The 20,702-nt window shown below is 61.7% G+C and overlaps 1 protein-coding gene across 1 annotated transcript; it reads right to left on the reverse strand.

The window, feature by feature from the left end:
- Positions 1–1,646: 1,646 nt before the first annotated feature.
- VASH1 (vasohibin 1) lies at positions 1,647–19,676 on the reverse strand. Its single transcript, XM_062181350.1, has 7 exons — positions 18,819–19,676; positions 13,249–13,337; positions 12,089–12,145; positions 10,858–10,932; positions 7,686–8,067; positions 5,948–6,060; positions 1,647–5,184 (listed from the first exon to the last, which is right to left on the reverse strand). Exons 1-7 carry the CDS (start codon positions 19,122–19,124, stop codon positions 5,112–5,114), a joined length of 1,095 nt encoding a protein of 364 aa, XP_062037334.1. The 5' UTR covers positions 19,125–19,676; the 3' UTR covers positions 1,647–5,111.
- Between the last annotated feature and the right edge of the window lie 1,026 nt (positions 19,677–20,702).

Below are 20,702 nucleotides of genomic sequence, written 5' to 3' on the forward strand. Positions count from 1 at the left end.
AGACCTTTCCTGGCCTGGGGTAGCGCTTCCCTGCAGGGTTGGGTACGCGGTGAACGCACAGTGCGGCTTCCACCAGGGGGTGCTGCCCTCCCCCGGCTGCCAACACCTGGCTGCACCCCCTGCTCCTTTTCTCTCCCTTCTAAACAAATGTGCGGCAGGAAACCGTCCCAGGCAAGAGCCACCCAGATGAGGGCCCGGTAGAGTGCATTTCCACCAGGCCCAGGAGAGCTGAGTTGGCTGATTGGAAGGGAACCCCGCCCTTCTGCCCAGCCCATCGGTTCACGTCACCCCGAGTAAGGCCTGGGCCCTTGGCCAGCTGTGGAAAACAGAGCAGAGTCGCTGCACTGAAATCCTGAGGTTTTGTGTTTCCCAAGACCCAGTCCTTTCTGGCCAGGGGTCCAAGACAGTCTATCTGTGTGCACACCCCCATACGGGCTGACCTCCAGCTGGCTGGGGGTGGCACCTGGCTACCACCTGCCAGGCCCCAACTGGGCTCCCTTCACTCCCACTGGCAAGCACTAAGGGTGGCCAGGCAGCCTGGGCCTGGCCGTGACCCCCACCTCCTTCCAGCACTGCCCCCCACGGTAGCGGTCAGATAGGGGTGGCAGAGCTCCAACCTCCTCACCTCCAGGGCTCTGAAAGGTGCCACCTGCAGCCAGAGGTCCACGCTGATTAGACACGTGCCTAAATCAGGCTGCACCTGCTGTGAGCCAGCTGCCTCCCTCCGAGTGTCCCCCAGAGGTCTCTGCGGACACGGCCTGTGTGGGAGTGGTCTCCGGGAAGCCTGCACGCCAGGCCCTTGTCCTCCCACTGCAGCACACCGACTCTGCCTTTGGGAAATCACTGATTCTGGTCACCTTTACCGAAAGGCTCTTTTGGGCATTGCTGTAGCTGGAGTCCACTAAGCCTGTAGCAAAACTGGCCCTATGGGCGGGACAGAAGCCAACACCTCGTCTCCCCAGCTGCCAGGCCTCCCCGGGAGCCTTGCTAGCACGTCGTGAGGTCTGGCTGGGGGGGGAGACCTCCTGTCTTAATTTCTTAAGTCTGGGGTTTTACTTCGGGCTGAATGAAAGAACAGAGATGTGAGGAGGGAGACTTAGGTCTGAAAACTCCTTGGGAACCTAAAAGGTCTTTTCTATGCCAGTCCGCCTTCAAGGGTTTGGGCTTGTGTTCAAGTGTGGGAAGAGGGCCAGAGCCAGAGGGGCGGCGGAGGGCGGGGGGTGGCAGACCCAGGGGCGTCCCCCAAAGCTGTGACTTTCACCACTGGGCGCACTCTGGGCTGGCGGCTGTGAGGAGGGACTCCAGACCCCTGTTGCCATGGTTCCCTGAAATAAGGTCATGTCCCAGGAGAGCCCTCCCCTTGCTCCCCGTCCCCATGGGCCGCTGTGGACGGGGACAGGAAGAGCCGTGCTCTGGGGCCCCGGCGCAGCGTGTGAGGGAGAAGCGAGGATCCACTCCCGGATTAGGGTTCACAAGAACCCAGTGGCTTCGGCTGGCTGCGGATGAAAGTCTGGGACCCCAGAGGCTCCTCAGGACGGCAGGGGTGGGAAGCATCCTGTTCCCTGGCTTCAGGCTCCCCGCACCACTGTGGGGAATGCGCGGACAGGGCCCCAGCTCCCACGGAAAAGGAGACGCAGCAGCCTGCGTGTCGTGACGCCAGCCCAGCCCACACATCGGAGCTGGGAGACTTTATTCATTTCAGGGCAGAAGTGAGAACAGGAATGAGACGAAGTGTCAGGGGGAAAGGGAGGGGCAATACTGATATGAGCACAGGAAGTACAATGTCAAGTATAACACGGCAGCCCAACACAAGGCCTGGGGGAGGGGCGGTGCTCCGTCACCAACCCGGGCTGCTTCCCTCCGGAACCTGGGACTCCAGAGCACCAGGCTGGGGCGAGAGGGCCGACACGGACACACCCCCGGCTAGCACCACGCAGCCCTGGGGTGGGGGAAGCTGGCGGGAGGCCGTAGTACCTGGCAGGGGCACCCCCCCGCAGAGCACTGTTCCTGCCTTCACACCGTCCACAAGGCCAGGGGCTCGGGGCTGAGCGTGGTGCTGTGGCCCAGCCAGGAGATGGCTGCAGGCAGGAAGAACAGGTGCGCACACTGGCACAGGTGCCCCTGGGCCCTCCGCCAGCCCGGCTTCCCATCTAACCCCAGAGCGGGGAAATCAAGTCCAAGCTGGAAGGGGCAGGACGGGAGTGCCAGGAAGGGCCAGAAACCGGATGTGGTCAACTCCTGGGTTCTCTCTGCTCCTCAAACCCCGGCCCCGGCTTTGTGCCTGCTGTGCCCTTGGCTGCAGCCAGGGAGGGATGGTGGTGGCGGGCATGATGGGGGAGGGGAGTGTGGGGACGTGGGGAGGCCGCAGAGGGGGAGGACTGGCAGGCAGGTGGACAGCTTCCTGGATGCTGACCCCAGCTCCCCTTCCCCAGGCGGCTTGGGCTGACCTCACCTTGCCCCCTCCTCAGCCAGCAGCCCCCACCTGCAGAGGGCATAGGAGCTGGGCTCCCTCCCCGGCGGCCAGGCCCCGTCCCTCCTGGGAAGTGAGATGAAGTGACGCCATGGACGGTGACTAAGGCCCCGAAGTCCCTGTCTCTGCCTCCCAGAACCCTGGCAGCCAGGCCAGCCCCGGGGAGCAGAGCCTGTGTAAACACGCCCAGCGGGGAGGAGGGGCTGCTACATAGGGGAAACTGTTCAACAGAAAGTAAGAAGCACCGCTGCGGCCTGTGGTGGTCGCCCTAGGCGAGGTCTCGGCTTGGGAGGGGAGTGCGGGGGCTGCCAGCCAGGGAGGGGCGGACCGCGGGTCAGGACTCCGTTCTGCTTCCTTCGCCCCCAAGGGTTCTGCAGGATGGGCCCTGTGGTCCAGCACGGTCCTCAGGGTCCTGGACCCTCCTGAAGCAGGCTCGGGCTCCCAGCACCCTGATGGCGAGTGACACCTACACCCAGAAGGCAGCGTGTGCAGCCCCAGGCCTCCCGAGGGAGCAACATGGGACCACCCTCCCCGCCCGCTAAAGGCTGACTCGGGGTCCCTGACCACGCCCCTCTGCTTGGTGTGGCTTAGGGGAGGGGTTAGGCCCACCAACCCCAGGAAGAATGTGACCAGGCAAGGGACTGGCCAGCTGGGCTCCTAGAGTCTTCTGGGAGCAGCGGGCCCGGCTCTGGGCGCACAGCTGCCGGACTGAAGAGCTGCCAGCCTTGGGGCATCTCCCTGGCAGGCTCTGTGCAGCAAAGGCAGCCCTGGCTCCGCCTCCTCCGGTTTTGCTCAGAGGCACTGTCCATCTCCCTGGCAGGGGAAGGCTGCCCCGTTTCCATGCCAGTGCACCTGCTCTGGCGACCCAGCGGTGACTCAGGTGGTTCTGTTTGTCTCCGGTCTGCTGGGAGACAAGAGGCGGACACAGGCAGCTGCCCGCTGTGGCAGGAGCCTCAGGCCCGCTTCTCCCCCTCTGCCAGGCTGAGACCTTTCAGGCTCCCCAGCTCAAAGCCCTCAGCCGACTTCTCCCCGGCCCACCTGGCTCTGCTCCAGCGTTCACAAGTGCATTCTCTTTCCCCTCTATTGGGTTTGTTAACGTTAGAACTGATTGGCAACCTTAAAAAAGCAGATTTCACATAGAAGTCCAGACTCTGGCCTCTGAGGAATTACTCTTTCCACGCAGGGCCTGACGTGGGAGAACAGATGAGCAGCGGCTGCCCCTTTAATGGGGAGGGCCCTTGACTCTGCCTCAGTCCCCACCCCGCCCTGCAGCCCTCCCTTGGAGCACACAGCTCCTCCCTGTCCAGGCCCCAGGCCTCCTGGGCAGCTGCTCCTGGCTGACCCAACCTCTCAGTCAAAAACCTTAATGATAAGCTCACCCGGCCACCCGGCCATAACCCGAACCCTCTTCAGCTTCCTGACAAAGTAGCCGCCTATCTGCTGTAGGGGACACTCTGCTCCCCGAGGCAGCCCGATTCCAAACTCTCCCCACACCCCTCTGTCACTTACATCCCCCAATTCTTGGGCCCTGGCCCTCCTGCATGGACACACGGCGCCCTGGCCCTACACCTCCACGCCCGAGCCTGCAGAGCCTTCCCCCAGCTCTGTGGACCCCTCCCCACGTGCTCTCACCTCCGTGCCAGCTGTCTGGGGTCTGGTCGGAGGCTGCAGACAGCTCCAGCCGCTTAGATCCCTCCCTACCGGGGCCTGGAGAACGGGCCCGAGCGGCAGGCCCGGCCGTCACTAGGACCCCCAGCCTACAGGGGCTGCTGGAGGAGGGGGGCCGGCCGGGGCCACAGCTGTCCCTGGCTGCTCTTGATTCCCCCGGCAAGGGCTGAGCCGTGGGGAAGGACCCAGGCCTGGAGGATCCCAGGCAGTCACCCCGTGTCCAGCCACCGCTCCTGGCCTGCTGCATCCCCACGGTCACGCAGAACCCAGTGCACAGCTAAGACCCTCAATAGGGAGGCCCCCGGGCTGCAGCAAGAGGCAAGAGGCTGAGCACGCGGACCCAGTTGGGGGCCTGAGCACCCTGGACCCGTGGTTCTTTCCTGCTCCCCTGCAGTCCAGCCCCAGGCCACTCTGCACCAGGGCCTCAGGGTCTCCAGGCCACAGGATCCCACTCTGGGCGCAGAAGTCGCGGGGGCCGAGCTCCGGACCGAGGGCCACATGGACTTTTCTCAGGATGGTGCCTACCCTGCTTCCCGTTCCCTGGGTCAAGATTCTGCCAGCGCAGGCAGAACCGAGAAACGCATCCCCTCACCCCCCCACTCCCCATCACACCCCACAGATAGGACAAGATGCCAGGGCGCGTCACCAGCAGAACCGGCAACCCTGCCTCAGCCGGCGCGTGGCACTCAGAGCTCCTACCTGCCGGCCCTGCAGCCATCAGCAGACCCCATCATTTTCCCCAAATACCTTTAGCTTCAGCTGCAGAGCTAAAAACACCAAATAAAGTACTAACTGCCTCTCTGCCCAAAGTTAGGGGTCTCCACTTAGTTAGGGGTGGTCTTGGGGCACTGAGCTGGAGCGCACTCTTCCTGCCCCATCACGAGCCCCTTCTTCGCCGTGAGCGATGCTGGTTCCAGCAGGTAGATCCTGGTCCCCAGAAGTGGGCGGGAGGCCCGGGCCGCTGGCGCCTGCCTCACACCCGGATCTGGTACCCGTTGAGGTCTGGCATGGCTTTGGGCTCCGAAGGCTTCTTCTCACCCGAGGGTCTGAGGGAGGAGGAGAAGAGAGCAGGGCGAGTGAGTGGCCGCCCAGGGAGGCTGTGGCTCCCGGCTCTGTTCCCCAAGGGGCCCTGCCGGGGCAGCAGAGTGGCAGGCCGGTGTGCTTCTGGAATGCTGGCCTGCGCACGCCCTCCTGAGCGTGGTCCCTGCTACTTTACAGACGCTCGCTCTCCTCTGGGGGTTGGCTCCCCTGGAGGCAGCCGGTGGGGAACGGCTTGCAGAATAAATCCCTATAGAAGCAGAAGCCTAGATCAAAGCCAGCCAGAGGCCTCACAGCAGAGAGGTGGCTCCTGGATGACAACTGCATTTAAAGCAAGAGCCAGCCTCATATCGTAGGGGACAAAGTCACAGGAGGCCTGGTTATTATTATTAGTTATTATTTTTCCATCTAGATAGAGACACAAACCACAGACTCAACGTCACGTTTGAAGCCATCTACCAAGGCTGCACACCGCCAGCACCCAATGCGCACAGCCTCTGGTGGGAAGTTCCTTCCAGGGGCCCCTTCCCTCCCATACAGCCCACTCTGCTGCCTGCCTGGCTCTTCTGGGCGGAGTCTTTGGTGGGAAATGGGGCTGCCTCGCTCAGCACACAAACACCCACCCCGACCATCCCACATCACTGCCCTAGGGCAGGAGCAGAACAGAGGGGACAGGGGAGAGGACAAGGGAGGGAGAGGAAAAGACGGAGAGGAGGAGAGGGGAGGAAAATGCCTCCCTGGGCCGCACGCAGGGGCAATCCCATCTCTCACCGTCTCTCGCTGCGGCTGTTCCTGCGGTGGGGGCTGGACTGGCTCCGCTGTGGGGAGGAAACGTCCTTCTTCCGGTCCTTGGTGGGGGAGGGAGGGCCTGTCCCTTTGCCAATCTAGGTGGGGGTAGGGGAGAAGTAAAAGCATCACTCCAGGCTGCTCCAGGGCCCAACCTGCCCTGTACAGGCACCCGGGAAGCCTCTGGCAAGGTCCTGTCCTGCTCTGGGGGCTGTCCAAACTCCCTTCCCAGGCACCCCCGCGGCCAGGGCAGGAGGTGCTCAGCAAGGCTGTCACGTCCCTGCGGACCCCCGCAGGTAGCCAGGAAGTAGGGGCTGTGGCTGGGCTGATAAGAGAAGCCGATTCAGCCATGCCCGCTGAACATGGCATTGGGGAGGTAGCCCAGGTCTGGGACCTTATCAACCCCAAAAGTGGCACTGATTATCCCAAGCCAATCGGGAGTCAGACTGGTAGCTTTGTCGCTAAGAAAAAACGACCAGAGGCCACTGTTATGGTGCACAGGTTAAATCGCCACTTGCGGCGTTGGCACCCCAGATCAGAGTGCCCATTCGTGTCCCTGCTTCCAATCCAGCTTCCTGCTAATGGGCTTGGAAGGTCAGCAGAAGATGACCAAAGTCCATGGGAGACCTGGATGGAGTTCCAGGCTCCTGGCCTCAGCCTGGTCCAGCCTTGGCCATTGTGACCACTTGGAGGAGCAAACCAGCAGAGCGTCTCTCTGACTCTCCTTTTCTCTCAGTCACTCCACCTTTCAAATATAAACCTTAAGGAAAATGACAAAAACCAATAAATCATCCTTTGTGCAGCACAGCTTGAGCTTTCGAAAGCCTGGGGTGCACATGGGGTACAGGAGAGGGGCAAGTAACATGGGGAGTCCTCAGTGCTCACCAGTTTGGGGATCAGCACTACCCATCAGGGAACTCCTAGCTCTAGCTCCAGATCCAACCTGCGGCCTTGAAGACATGTCATACCGTGAGCGGCCAGGGCTGGGGGCTGGGCTGCCCAGAGGCAGGCCGCGGTGGGGGGCGGGCAGCCCAGGAGCAGCAGAGAAGAGCAGCCCCCTTCCCTGATGCAGGGTCCACTGAGCCCACGTGTGCCCTGGGAGAAGGCACTGGCACCCTGCAGGCTCCTGGCCTCCCGCCTGGCAGGGCAAGGGCAGCCATCTGCAGGGATCTTTCGCAAGCCTGCATTCCCAGCTGAGGCCGAGGTCCGGCCCATCCGCCTCTCAGCACCAGTGAGCAAGTTCCTGACTTCCTGTCCCCATCCAAGCGGCTCCTGGGACCGTGGGGGAGGAAGCAGTGGACATGAACTTGCCCAGGTGGCCTGCAGAGGCACAGTGCAGCAAGCAGCAGCCGGACACACACGAGTGCTAGGTCACCTGTTCTAGTCCAAACAGCCCCCTTCTAGCTCCCCAAAGACCCTGGCTCATCGCTGGTGGGGGGAGGGAGAGGAAGTGACCGCCCTCATTGTGTTTCTTCTGACTTCCTCCTAGTCCTTCACTGGATGCAGGGGGCTGGGAGCCCAAGTCAGGACCCATAGGGGGCGCTACGGAGGTGCTCACCAGCAGGTCTTCACTCCTAAGGCCCTCCCCACCTCCCGGGATCACACCCCCGCCACCAGCCACCAAGCAAACCCTGGTCCTGGAGCCGTCGCGGTCTGCCCACCCCAGCGGCCACCTCTCTGCAAACTTGCCCCTGCCCAGGGACCCCTCCTCCCCCGCGCTGACCTTGAGCCGCATGTCGCGTGCGTGGCGCTCCAGCTCCTTGCGGAAGTCGTCGCGGCCCAGCTTGTCCACGTCCAGGACCGAGTGCTTCCAGTCGATGCGCTCCACGCTGTGCGGGTCGTGGGACACGCACTGGCCCAGCTTGACCTTGCGCAGCACGTGCCAGCAGCGGCTGTAGGCGGCCTCGTAGTCCAGCACGAGCTCGCTGAGCGTGCGGAAGGCCGGCGGCTTGTACATCAGGTCCTCGCGCCGGCTCATGCCCAGCGCCCCGTAGCGGCCCCCGAAGTTCACCCCCAGCACGATGTGGCGGAAGTAGTTCCCTGAGAAGTAGGTCTTGAAGCTAATGGGGAAGCGCTCCAGGGCGGGCATGCTGTTGGTGAGGTAACTGCCGGGCACCCCAGCTAAGGAAAGAGCCCGGCGAGGCGTGGGGACCCCACCCGGGGCGGGGGGACGCGCGCCCACGGCCCCTGTGCAGGCGTGCAGACACGTGACTTCCTCCTCCCCACTGGTTTCCGGCCAGCATACAGTAAGTGCTTAATAAACAGAACCTCAGTTAGGACAGGGCTGCTAGAACATTCCCAGCTGCTGGGCCAATCATCTTCCTCCTCCTCCTCCTCCTCATGGTAATAATAATAATAGAGGGGACTTCGTCACAAAGTTCGAGGAAAAAATGAAATCCAAAGGTAAATTTATTTTGCTGCAAAGCAGAACTTTTTGGAGGCCTCTATAGGCACAGATGGCAACTATCTGGCGTCAAAATAATCCTCTTTTCGTTCATTTCCCACAAAAATTGTAAGGTGCTCTTAGAGGGCAGTGTCTGGAGGAGGGATGAGGGAGGCTGCAGCCCCTCAGCCTGGCCGGCTCCCCAACCCTCCCCGCTCCTGTCACTCACACCTGTCACAGGCCCTTGCTGGTTTCCCTTCTGTCTGGTGCACACGCCCCCCCCCCCCCACTTGTTGCCCTTCACAAAGGATCAAGGGCATTGCTGTGGCCCGTGAGGCCAGCATGGCAGTCTCCGCAGTCTCCCTGCCCATCCCTAGCCCAGCCTACTCCACCTCTGCAGCCCCCCCACCCCCAGTACCTTGTCCCATGGCCCCTCCCCCCTTGCTCTTAGTCCTTAAGCCTGGCTGCCAGCGCCATCACTGCCTCCCTTCCTTCCTTGTAATTTGAGAGGCAGAGTTCCCATCCTCTGGTTAACCACCCAGACGCCCACAATGGTCTGACTGAGGCCAGGAGCCAGGAACTTAACCCAGGTCTCCTGTGCGGGTAGCAGGAACCCAGTTCCTGGAGCCATCGCCTGCCCCCTCCCAGGGCCTGGGACTGACACCCAGGCACCCCAGTACAGGACACAGGCTCTCCAGCCGGTGTCCTAATCCCCACTCCTGCCTCCCTTTCTAAAGCAAGTCTGTTCTGCTCGTTAGTTGATCATGACCCATATTTTGCTTATTTCTGCGTTTACTTTGTCTCCCCCACTGGGATGTAAACTTGCTGGACCGGGGACCTTGTCTGTCAGGTTCTTTGTGGCTTCGCCAGGGCAACGCCAGGCACATAGTAGTTGCTCAGTAAACTCTTTGGAATGGGTGCGTAGAAAGGGACATGTGGATACATGCACGGAAGAGGTGCAGCGCACAGTGCACTGAGCCCTCCGTGCACCGACCACTCTGCCACACGTACCCCATTAATCACCCCTTTCTCAGGAGAGGGCTCCGAGGTGTAAGGGAGCCTGTTCAGGGTCACAGAGTGTGTAAGTGGCAGAGCCAGGATTCCAGCGCCAGTCAGCATGACCCCAGAGTCTATGCCCTCAGCCCCTACATCACTAAACTCACTCTGCCGATGCTGACTGAGCCCAGCTCCTCGCGAGCGTCCAGGGACAGAGATGAGATGTGCATAGCCTTGTCCTGCAGTGGCTCCCAGTGCAGCAGGGATGAGGGCCAGGAATAAAAAGCACGGGGCCCAGTGCACGTGCAGTGGCACAGGGGGCTCTGGGGGCCCCTCACCCAGATGGACACCCCTCCTCTCTTCTTCCTGCCCACAATAAGTCACCAGCTGATCCTTGGGAGGCCTTGGGACCCCACGATTTTGCCTGGACTGGGAGCGGCTTCCCTCCTGTGATGGGGGGGCAGCCTCCACGTCGGTACATACTCCCTGAAGGAGAAGTGGATGTGGGGCTGTGTACTGGCCATGGTACAGAGTTCTCAGGGGCCTCATGGCCATCCTCGCTAAGACCCTATCAACTGTAGTGCCAGCCGGGTTCTTAGAAATGTGCCTGCCAACTGTGGCCACCGTGGACTCGGTTCTTGGCACCTCTGGGGTGGCAGGGGTGGGTGGGGTGGAAGGAGGGCACCTGTGGTCTCACTGTATAAACCCTAGGTCTGTCTGTGGGGAAAGAGGGGACCCCTGCGGGTCCTGTTCTTCCAAAGGAAACACCAGGTTCTCACCCTCTCCCCTTCCTGTCCTCGCCCTCATCTGTGCTCCTCTGACCCCAGGCGAGATAGGCAAAGTGTTTAAAAGCAGGTAGGGAACATGGGAGGGCTGGGGAGAGAGGGACGGGCCTGGAGTTACTGCAGCTGAGCAGTGGTGTGTGGGTGTTGACCACACTGCTCCGTCTGCAAAAACTTGAAAAATCTTGTAATGAAACAAGTGAATAAAGAAAAGGTTGGGCTCGGGCACTGACCACTTAGGGTGCAGAACTTGCCTCCCCTCCCCCTGCACCCACTGGGGGTTTGGCTGCCCCCCTGCCTCCCGTACTTCTGCCCTCTGGGTGGGGCTGGCCGAGAAACCCTGTCTGTGAGTTTTGTTTTTTGTTTTTTTAAGAGAGTTCTACTCCCAGGATCCTATGCGTTGTCCCCACAAATCAGCATGCCCTGGAAATGCCAACACTTGGGCATTCCGACTGCTTCTCCCAGGCTGGCTCATGGACATCAGTCTTTGGGAGACGTGTGCTCCAATTCAGGGCTTGGAGAACAAGGCAGCTATGCCCACGTGACTCAAGGCAGCTGCCCAGCAAGCCCGGGGCGTGGGGCCCTGGGCCCCCAGGCTCCTCCGCCTTGGGGAGGGTCCAGGGGATGACTGCCCAGGCGACAGCTGGGAGAGCTCTGGCCTCGTTGGGCCCTCCCCTGCCAGGGCCGGAAGCAGAGGCCCAGGGAGGCTGGGCGCCACCCCGGAGGAAGGATACATTCCCAGGATCACAGCTTCCAGGCATTTGATTGGCAGAGCCTCTTTGGTCATCTCCTTGGCCAGGTCCATCAGCCTGTGGGAAAGGGACACAGAGCAATGAGGACAGCGCCTGTCTCCAGCCCCTTCCGGTGGGGGAGGGTTGAGCAGAGGGGGCAGGGGGACGAGAAATACTGGCTGCACAGAGCCTTCCCAGTCCCCAAGCCGCCCTCCTCTGCAGTGGGAAGGGGCGGTAGGGGTGGATAGAGGCCCCTTCCTGTCCCTTCCCTGCCTCCTCCCACTCCTGGCTCCAGCTCTAAGACCTGGGGGAGGGGAGCACAATTTGGGGGCAGAACCTGGACTGCCGCTGCGCCAGGGCTTGTCTGCCAGGGCTGGGGGGAGAGGCAGGGACTCTTCCCTTCCATTCCTGAACATGGCAGACACCCCTGACCCAACCACGGCTTCTCCAAAGAGCTTCCTGACTGGCTGTGCCTGCTCCCTGCCATGCCCAAGGCTTGGCTGTGTGATCTCAGGCAGAGAGCTGCCTGGAGAGCCCCCTGTCTGCACCTGAACTTGGAATTCAGGCGCTTCCAAACGTCTGTGCCCAAGGCTCGGTTCCTCTCTCCGCACTGAATGCTGTTCAAGGCCCGGGGTGAGACTTCGCCTGGCCACTGGCTTCACACACTGCAGCTGCAGCAGCGCGCGAGCCAGGCTCTGGGGTCAGGGAGCCTGGGTTCCACCATGGGGCCCGGAGCAGGGGTAAGGAAGTCATTTTGCTAATGAACCAGTTAAAGCACATTTTACCAGGAAGCAAACACAGATTATGTGGGCAGCGAGATGGACAATTCCCATTAACTTTGAAACCCTAGGGGCTTCAAGCTCGTGGGCTGAGCCCCTAGCCCCGGCTGTAGCATCCGCTGCTCACCATCCTCTGGCTACGCAGCTACAGTCCACTTGGGTCCACCCTCCAGCTACAGTCCACTTGGGTCCACCCTCCGGCACCCCCAAGGCAGGCGGGTGGGGGCGGGGCTGCCCCTCCCTCTGCTGGCTCAGAATGGAGTCAGGCTCCCTTCTCATCAAGCCAGCCCTGGCCGGTCATCTGCTGATGTCCTCAGAGCCCCAGTGGCACCTGCCCCCTGGAGGCTGGCATGCCCGGAGCAGCCCTGCCTGCCCCGTGAGCTTCCACTCGAAGGCACCTCACGGAGGCTCCAACCCGGCCTAGGGGCAGGGGACTTGGGGTCTCCCGGACTTACCCTGTCAGAGGTCTGCTCTTCTTAATTTCAAAGAACTGTGTCCCTGTGTGATTGTACCTGCGGGTGCCGGTTAAGGGCTTCCTGGCTTGTTCTGGAAGAGGTAGCCCTTCTCCTCGCGGGGGGCCCAGCACTCCCAGGGGTGCAGGCTGCATAAGGACCCCACAAAGAGCCTTCTGCAGGCACCCTGGAAGCTGCTCAAGGCCTGGTTCTCCCGGAGGGAGGGGCAGGCGTGGCAAGGATGCTCCCTGCTCCCCCTGCTCCCCCTGGTGGCCTCCTGCACCCTCCCGCCTGGGGCTGGAAGAGAGGCCGCAGCTGGCGACAGCTCAGACTCTGCATTGCTTCATTTCCCATCTGGCTGCGAGAAAGGAGACACCTGGGGCTGGGGCAGTGTCCTGCCTGGCTAATGGCTGGGGGCTCCTGAGCCAAGTCCCTCCCTTTGCTGGACGCTTTCCCCGCTGGCAAAGGGACAGCCAGACCAGCCTTTCGGACCTCAGTAGGGCCTTTCCCGACTTCGGACTTGTGCTGCTTCCCCCACCTTGGCTTCGTCTGCAGCCAGGGGGACTGGAGGGAGAGGCCCCAGGAGACTCGGCTCGGCTCTGGGGTATAGCACAGAGGTTGGAGGGGCCGAGAGCAGGATCAGCAGCCACTCAGGGCAGAATCTGGAAAGACTGGGCAAGCTAGCTCCTGCTGGGGGAAGCAAAGGCAAAAACCAAGAGAAGATTCCAGAAAGCGAAAGTTAACCTTCTGGGACATAAACATCCTTTGTCTTCTTCAGTCTCCCCTCCCCACCCCCCGCCTTTAAAATCATGTTTTCAACAGCCCCAAGGGAGCCTCTGCTGGGGCTGGCGGCTGATGATGAGCTAGGCTCCTACCCCTGCGGCAGCGAGCTGCTCAGGAGACAGCACTGCCCCTTTCTCCCAGAAGCGGGTGATGGAGGCCGGAGCCGGGCCAGCACTCATCGAAGTTCCTCTGAGACCCGGGGGGGGGGGGGGGGGCACAGGCTGGGTTCCCAGCGTTTCAGGGAACAGAGCCATGTCACAGAACGATGCCTCTGCAGCTGGGGAAGGAGGAGGCCCCACGGATCCCTCTCCAGGCCTGTCTGGCTTTGGACCCAGCACACCAGCCGGCCAGCGGCCATGACCCTGGACCAGAGCGGATACTGCAGCTCCCTGATGTAGCGCTGCACGGCTTCCAGGCGCTCAGGGACGGGCGTAGTCGGCTGGAAAGTAGGCACACTCGGTACGGGGATCTGAGGATAGAGAAAGAGCTCCAGTCACGAGAGGAGGCCCACCAGACGCCCGGGGTTAGCTCCCAGGGGAGCCGCACCTTAGGGAAGGGGTGGCCTCTTTCCCTCCTGAGGCTGCTCCCAGCAGCGCCTTCCTCCTGGCACAGACAGCACGCCTCATTTGGAATTCATGCTGATGCTCCAATTTTATGTTTCTCCAATAATTTTAGAAAAACATAGGTTGATTCATTGACTGCTTTGAATTTTAAGTATTCGTTAACTTCAAGGCCTAACGAGAATGCCTGTGTTGGGGTTGAGTTCATTTGGGTTTGGGTTTTGCTCTGGTGCAAGCGCTGGCTCACAGCCAACCATCCCAGTGTCCCATCCTCTGAGCGGCTTCTTGGCCGGGGCAGCAGTGCGCGGCAGCAGGCCAGGGATGAGGGGGACAGGTCTTGCTGTCACCATATTCTGGGTCCCAGCTGCTTTACAGAGGCCTTGGGGGCTCCTTCAACCTCCCTCCACCACCAGCTCCACACCTGAGCAGCACAGGACTGGGTAACCAGATAGCTCATCTCCCCGGAACGATCTCCAGCACTAAGCGGAAGAAGGGGCAGTGGGGAGGAGTCAGGCAGGTGCCCCAGTGCCTGGGAACTGCCAGGCTGTGCCGAGGCCCCGGGGCTGTCTTTTGGCCTCCAGCCAGTGAAGCCCAGGTCCTGTAGCTTCGGCTCCAACAAGTCAGTGCGGCTGGAAGGGGTCAGGAGAGGCACTGACCGGGGGTCCTCTGGGGACCCCAGTTCAGAATAGAATTCCTTGGGTAGAAGAACCAGATTTCCGGGGACAAGGCCCACCCTTTGGAGCTCCTCTGAGGTGGTCTCAGGCTCTCACCTGGGAAGTGCCACCCTCTTCCCCCCAAAGCCGCCAGCCGATCTGCCAAGGCCACACAGAGCCCGCGCACGTGGCAGGGGGCTGCAGTCTGTGCAGGTAGCGGTGACAGGAGCCCTGTCTCCTGGGGTAGGCCTGGGTGGGGGGAGTGGGGGAAGGACCCGGCTCCTGCCCTCCTGTCCTTGGGATGCTCGTCGTGGTCGGGGAGCTGAGCCCACAGGACACAGCCTCTTAAGTGATGTGGCCACAGCGGCAGAGGGAAGTGGGACAACACTTATGGCTACTCACTAGTGGCCGGGGTGCTGCTGACAGCAGGGGACCAGGGCAGCGTCCAACAGATGCTTCCTCACTCCGAAGGGCAGAGAGGCCGGAGGGAAGGGCCCCCAGCCCACACTGACAGTTCGCATGAACTTCCGCTCCCTCCCGCCTTTGCTGTCCCCTGCTTCCGGTCTGGGCAGCTGGAGGAAGCCACTTCCCTTTCCAAATGGCCTCCCTCCCTAAAAGGGTGCTGCCACCTGGAGTCACCAGCAGGGGTAAAAGGCCAGGGATGGGGGCTCCCCCTCTTCCTGCCTGACTACCCTGTGTGCAGGGGACTCCAGAACTCTCCATGGACCTGGCCTGGCTTCCCCTGTCACAGGGATATGGGAAGAGGGGAGGGAGGGAGGAATTAGAACGGGATTACTGAGCAGTTTGCTATAAACAGCATCGCACGCTCATCGGTCACCTGACCCGCTCAAGTGGCCGTCTCTACAAGGCAGGATCACCCCCACTCGCGAGCTGGGGCTCCAGTGGCTTCGAGGAACTCCAGCTGAAAGTCTGCGAGGCACCCTCTCATGAGAAGCTCCCCCAGGGAGGGGGCCGCAGTCCAGGAACCATTCACCTAACCTCCCTCAGAGCCAGGCCAGGCCCAGGCGGGACCCACAACAGCATCGGCACCTGCCATCCAAACAACCCAGGAACTGGCTGCTCTGAGAGCGGGAAGAGTTGGGAAAGACCTAGGTTCCCAGCAGGCCCTTGCAGGCTGTGCCCACTGCAGCTCAGTGGGTAGGGGCTAGTTGGCCGTGGCCTTGACTCCTGGAAGCCCACCGCGGATGCCACCAGCTTCTCTCTGAATATTCTCTGCAGGCACACGCATTAATTCCAACACAATTAACAAAGATCTTGCAGGCTGTGTTGTAGCTCAATGGGTTAAGCCTCTGTCTGCAATGCTGCCTGCATCCTGTGTGAGTGTTCAAGTCCTAGCTGCTCCACTTCCGATCCAGCTACTGGCTAATGCACCTGGGAAAGCAACAGAAGATGGCCCAAGTGCTTGGGCCCCTGCCATTCACATGGGCAATCCTGATAGAGTTCCTGGCTCCTGGCTTCAGCCTGGCCCATCCCTATTTGGGGAGTGAACCAGCAAATGGAAGATTTTTTCTCTCTCTCTCGCGTCATTCTGCCTTTCAAATAAATAAACTCATACAAACAAATGACCAGGCCTCCTTTAGGGCAGGTCACAGGCATTTGCCCTCCAACCACCACCTCCAGAACAGGAGCCAGAAAATGCTTCCTCCCTGTGAGCGGTGGGGTTAGGTGGGGATGTGGTAGGGTCGAGTGACGTCAGCTGCCCGGATCTCTTTGGGACAGCCCCTTCTCCACTGCCACGGCCAAGGGTGTCTGTCCTCCAGGACACCCCGAGAGCCCCGAGTTCCACCAAGATGTTCTTACTGGTGGGTCCACGCAGATGGCAGAAGGCTCAGGGAAGCAGGGAGCGCCTACAACGGAACGTGTGCCGAGGGTGAACGGCCTCGAGGTGAGTGGGGCCGGCTCCAGCACTGCACACTGCCTCCCAGGGCCCAGCTCTACCACTTACAGTCGGCTGACCTCGGCAAGGCTTCTGAACTTCGCTGTGCCTTGGCTGCCCCATCTGGAGCCCACGGCTAAACCTCATGGCATCCAAGCAGGGTCGGGCACATGAGATGTCACCGTTATCATCAATGTGTGCCAAAGGTGTCAGGGTCGGCATAGGCTGACCCCAGCACCCTGACCCTCTCAGGGGAGATGTCCAGACTCCCACGCTGCAGGTGCTCCCTGGCCAGAGTTCCAGCTGGACCTGAGGCAAGGGGCCACTAAGCTTTGAAAGGTGGTGACAGCTTGAAACATCAAGGAGAGATCCTTTCTGGGGAGCGGAAGTTGTCGATGGATTTGGGATTCTCTTGCAAACAGCTGCCCTTAACATGTTGGTAACAGCCTGGGGCACCTACTGAAGATCGCACGCATTCTGCCATCCATGCCGCTTAGTATCCCTCTGGAATGGGCATTGCTATTATCCCCATGCCTTGCTCGTGTGAGCAGTGATGGGAAAGTAAGGATTTCGGCGCTGGGTTTGACTCCACAGCACCCTTTCGTTACACCACCCTTCAGGGGGTTCCGGACTCAGCCACCCGCAGAGGCCCAGCAGGTAACACAAAAAGGGAAGGCAGGCTGGGCAGGTGGATGGTAGGGGCTGTGCCAAACTGAGGGGGGGGGGGCAGCGCTCCCCAGTCCCAGCCACTAGCCGCCACTGTGCGTTAGCATGGGACTGCCTCTCTGCTCCCAGCTCCTCTCGTTCTCATGCCATTCTCATGCCGGAAGTCTGCAGCTTCCTGGGGGAAATCTTCCAATTTTAAATCCTGGCTCATGTGGTCTTTGTAGTCCCAACGACACACTTCCTGGGCCCCCTATGGTGTGACCTCTGCAGATCCTCCAGCCCTGCTCCCACTCAGGGCCACTCAGGAAGGGGCGAGCCCAGGGGGCGCCCACCCACCCTGCAGCCACTGGCCTGGGCTCCGCCCTCACTCCTCCACACCTCCCAGGCTCTCAGAGCTGGCTCCTACTCTGATGGAGGTACAGGAAGAACCTCATGCAGACTCAGGCGTGGCTTGAGCGGTTTCAGATTCCCCCAAACCCCTCACCCATTCCCCTTCTCTCCACCACACTCCTGACAGTCTCTTCACATCACTCCCTGTCCACGGATGTCAGTGTCTTTCATCCATGCCCTTCCTCCACTTGAGGACAGAGGGTGACACGAGGATACCGTGGACCAATCGCTAAGGCGCTCCTGGATTCACCTGCAGGCCCTGGGAGCGGTGAAGCCATGGCCGGGTTTAGACAGAATTGAGATGGCTGGAGAGCCACCTGCTCAGCCCCAACTGGTTCACATGGGAGGAGCATGGGACTCGGGCCTGGCGGCCACAAACACTATGAGTGAAGTCTAGTGTGGCCTTGAGTCAAAGGACGGCAATGGACAGCCAGTAGCCAGGACCGGCTCGGGCGCTATGGTTTGCCGAACGCTTGAACACACAACCTCTCATTTACTCTTCCTCGACCATCAACTCCATTCTACAGATGAGAAGACTGTGGCTCATGCAGGCCCATGAGGCTTGCCCAAAGTCATGTAGCCTGGCAGACCGACCCAGCCAATGTCACCGGCCCTGGGTGCAACATGTTGTCTTTCAGGAATGTATCCAGAGGAGATAATCAGAGATGAACCCCAAAATGTATGCTCCAGAATGTTCACCACAGGGTTAAAAATAAGATGTGGGAGAAAATGTCCAACCAGAGGGGATTAGCTAAATAAATGACAAGTCTGTGCAGAGCGCAGCGATTCAACCATTCGAAATCCATCTGCATTTTCTTTTCTCCAGGAAATGCCCTGCAGTAGCTCACCCTCCGACCTCTGATTCTCACTGAAAATGCGCTTTGGGTGGCTCTGCCCAAACCCTGTTGGAAACAAAACACAGCAGGCCACGCGTCCCCTGCCCATCGCACTTGTTGCCATCCCTCCTTGTCCCCTTCCTCGCCACCTGAGCAGGCAGGACCGAGCACTGGGCTGGGGCCTCCGTCCATGGGACTCTGCCGGGGAGATTTCGGGTCTCTGCATTTGGGAGAATGCTTCCTTAGTCTTAACCATAATGTTTCTTTAAAAAAAAAAAAAAAACAACACAGGAGTGTCTTTGCATAAAGCACTGTGCAACACAGAAGTCTCAAACACCCTTTCATTGGGCAAACACACACAAGTGCCTGTTCAGTGCCAGGCACACAGGAGACCCTGGGAAGACAACGATGAATGAGACAGCCTCTGCCCCCGTGGGCGACCCAAGGGAAGGGTAGTAGTGGCGGGAGAGTCCCAGCCAACACAGAAAATTTGCTTAACGTCACCCTTCTCCACCAAACCACTTCTAAGGGCCCCAAAGCTCGCGCCCAGGAGGGCACAGATCCGGAGCCCCAGGCCCTGGCATGGAGTCTCTGCTGCTTCCTGGACCTTGAACTCCCACTTGAGTTTTCAGCTTCCCCATCCGTAAAATGGGGACGCAACCTGCACATCCTTCCCGCCGCTGCTGGGAGACTGCTGAGACAATGCCTGAAAACACTTTGTCAACGTCGGAAGCCCGAAGCCCGGAAGTCAAGTACATTTGTTAATCCACCTGCTGTGCAGCTCAGGATACAGGGGTGCCCCCTCCCAGGAGACCCCAATGGCAGAGGAAAGTCCTTCTCGACAGGTGTTTAAACTGTTACTGTGCCCGTGGATCCCTACCCCCTCAAGGGGCAGGGTGACCCCGGGTCACCAAACACCCCGAGTGGCCCAGGCGCCCCACACCTCACCTTGGGCAGGTCCGTGGCCCCACGGATGCGCTGCGCCACCTTCTCTCCGTCGGGGTGGATCTTGGCCACGTGCTTCCACATCCTTTCCCAGGTGGCCTCGTCCACGGGCAGCCCGCCCCGGTTGACGAAGAAAGGGATGCCTCCATCTCGCAGGTCCTCCTCCCCTTCCTCCTCTGGCTCCTCGTCTCTCTGGACCGAGGCCCCTTCGCTGGGCTCCAAGCTTCCGGCTCCAGCTGAGCAGGCGGCAGCCGCAGTTGGGGCAGCACCGCCGCTGCCACCCCCGCCTACTTTCTTCCCCCCGGGCATCCCTGAATCCTTGACAAGGGTGGGAGGATGTATCAGGAGGCGGGAAACCTGGGGGGCTCACAGGAAGCCTCCCACACACCAGCTGTGAGGATGCCACATGGCCAAACAGAGTGCAAGGCGCCTTTAAGACACCAGGGCGTGGCTCCTGTACAATAAAATACTACTCGAAAGAAAAAGGGGGAAAAAATCAGTGCAACAGCGTGAAGTGGGGGTTGAGGGGTGGGTTGCGGGGGTCAGCCCGAGAGGCCTTGTCTTGTTTGAAAACCGGGATAAAGAGAACACCCCCAACCCTGGCGACCTTCGCAAAGCACCCCCATTTGGCGGGGAGAACAATGCCGGGCAAGCAGTCTGGGCTGGAGGAGACCGTCGGAGGGAAACTGAGGCCAGAGGACTCGGACCTGCGGCCGCAGAGAGGCAGGGTCAGTGCCCACGCCGACCCGGCGCCCCGGGACCCCGCTGGCGGCGAGAGCGAGTTCCTCCGCAAAACCCTCCCGAGGTCGCCCCGGCACGCGCCCCGGCGCGGGGGGCCCAGGCGACACCGGGCGGGAGGGGAGGCTCCGAGCAGTCCGGGCGCCCCGGAGGCGCTGGGGCCCGAGTCTAGTCCCGGAGCCACGACTCGCGGCCGGCGGGGCGCGGGGAGCAGGCGCGCGCCGACGCGCGCATTCCACGCCCGCTGCAACTCCCTGTACCAAGTGGGCTTTGTCTGGGCCCCCTTTCCGCTCGCCCCCGGGAAGCAGCAGCGAAGCCCCCCCCAGAAAGGAGGAGGGCGCGGCGGAGAGGCGGAGGCTGGGACAGCCAAGGCCTTGAGGTCCCCAGCCGGGCGCGTCTCAGCGGGCGGACGGCGGGCACCGGGCGCCGCGCTGCACTGACTGAGCCATCGCCGGGCGCGGGTCCCACGCCGGGGCCCGGGGCTCAGCAGGAACCTCTCGGGCAGCGCGCAGGGGCCGAGCAGAGGTCACCGAGCGGCGGGCTCCGGCCGCGGGGTCGCTGTCCCGGACCGGCTGCAGCATGGGCGGTGGCGCGGCCGGGGCGTGCGAAGGATGCTCCGTGGCTGTGCGCTCGGGCTCCCGCGGCCCGGCGAGCGGCTGGAGGGAGGACCGCGGGGCGCGCAGGGCCAGCCCGCAGGTTCCGCGCGGCCACGGCTGGCGGATGCAGCTGGAGGCGAGCGACAAAGCCTGGGCGAACGCCGCTGCGCCGGCCCCTGGGAGCAGCCTGCGAGCGCGGCGCCCACGGGCGGATCGCGGCGCGCACTGGCGGATCGCGGCTCCGGCGCTCGGCGACGCTGGGGCCGCCCCTGCCGCCCGAGGGCCCGGCTGCTGCCCGCCGAGTCCACTGCCCGCCGGTCGCCCACCGGGCTCGACTCTGGCCTGCTCCGCGCATGCGCCCGGTCCCCCCCTTAAAGGGCCAGCTCATTCCCGGCCGGTCCTCCGGCGCCCGCCGCCCTCTCGCCTCCCCAAGTTATCTCCGGGATGCGGGGGGCTTTGGCTCCCTGCTCACCTCCGTTTTGGGGCGCGGCGGGGTCGGTGCGGCGTCGCAGAGTGCCCGGACAGAGCGCAAACTCCAGGGAGATTCCGGGCA

Source organism: Lepus europaeus, chromosome 22 (genome assembly GCF_033115175.1).
Source record: "Lepus europaeus isolate LE1 chromosome 22, mLepTim1.pri, whole genome shotgun sequence".
In the NCBI taxonomy this organism is placed as follows: Eukaryota; Metazoa; Chordata; class Mammalia; order Lagomorpha; family Leporidae; genus Lepus; species Lepus europaeus.

Bases quoted from the DNA above. Each gene is read 5' to 3' on its own strand.
- VASH1 (XM_062181350.1), bottom strand. From the start codon at position 19,124: ATGCCCGGGGGGAAGAAAGTAGGCGGGGGTGGCAGCGGCGGTGCTGCC. The intron at 13,338-18,818 runs GTGAGGTGTGGG...CTCTATCCTCAG, and splicing joins GGGCCACGGACCTGCCCAAG to ATCCCCGTACCGAGTGTGCC. The intron at 12,146-13,248 runs GTATCCGCTCTG...CGGCACCCGCAG, and splicing joins CGCTACATCAGGGAGCTGCA to GTACAATCACACAGGGACAC.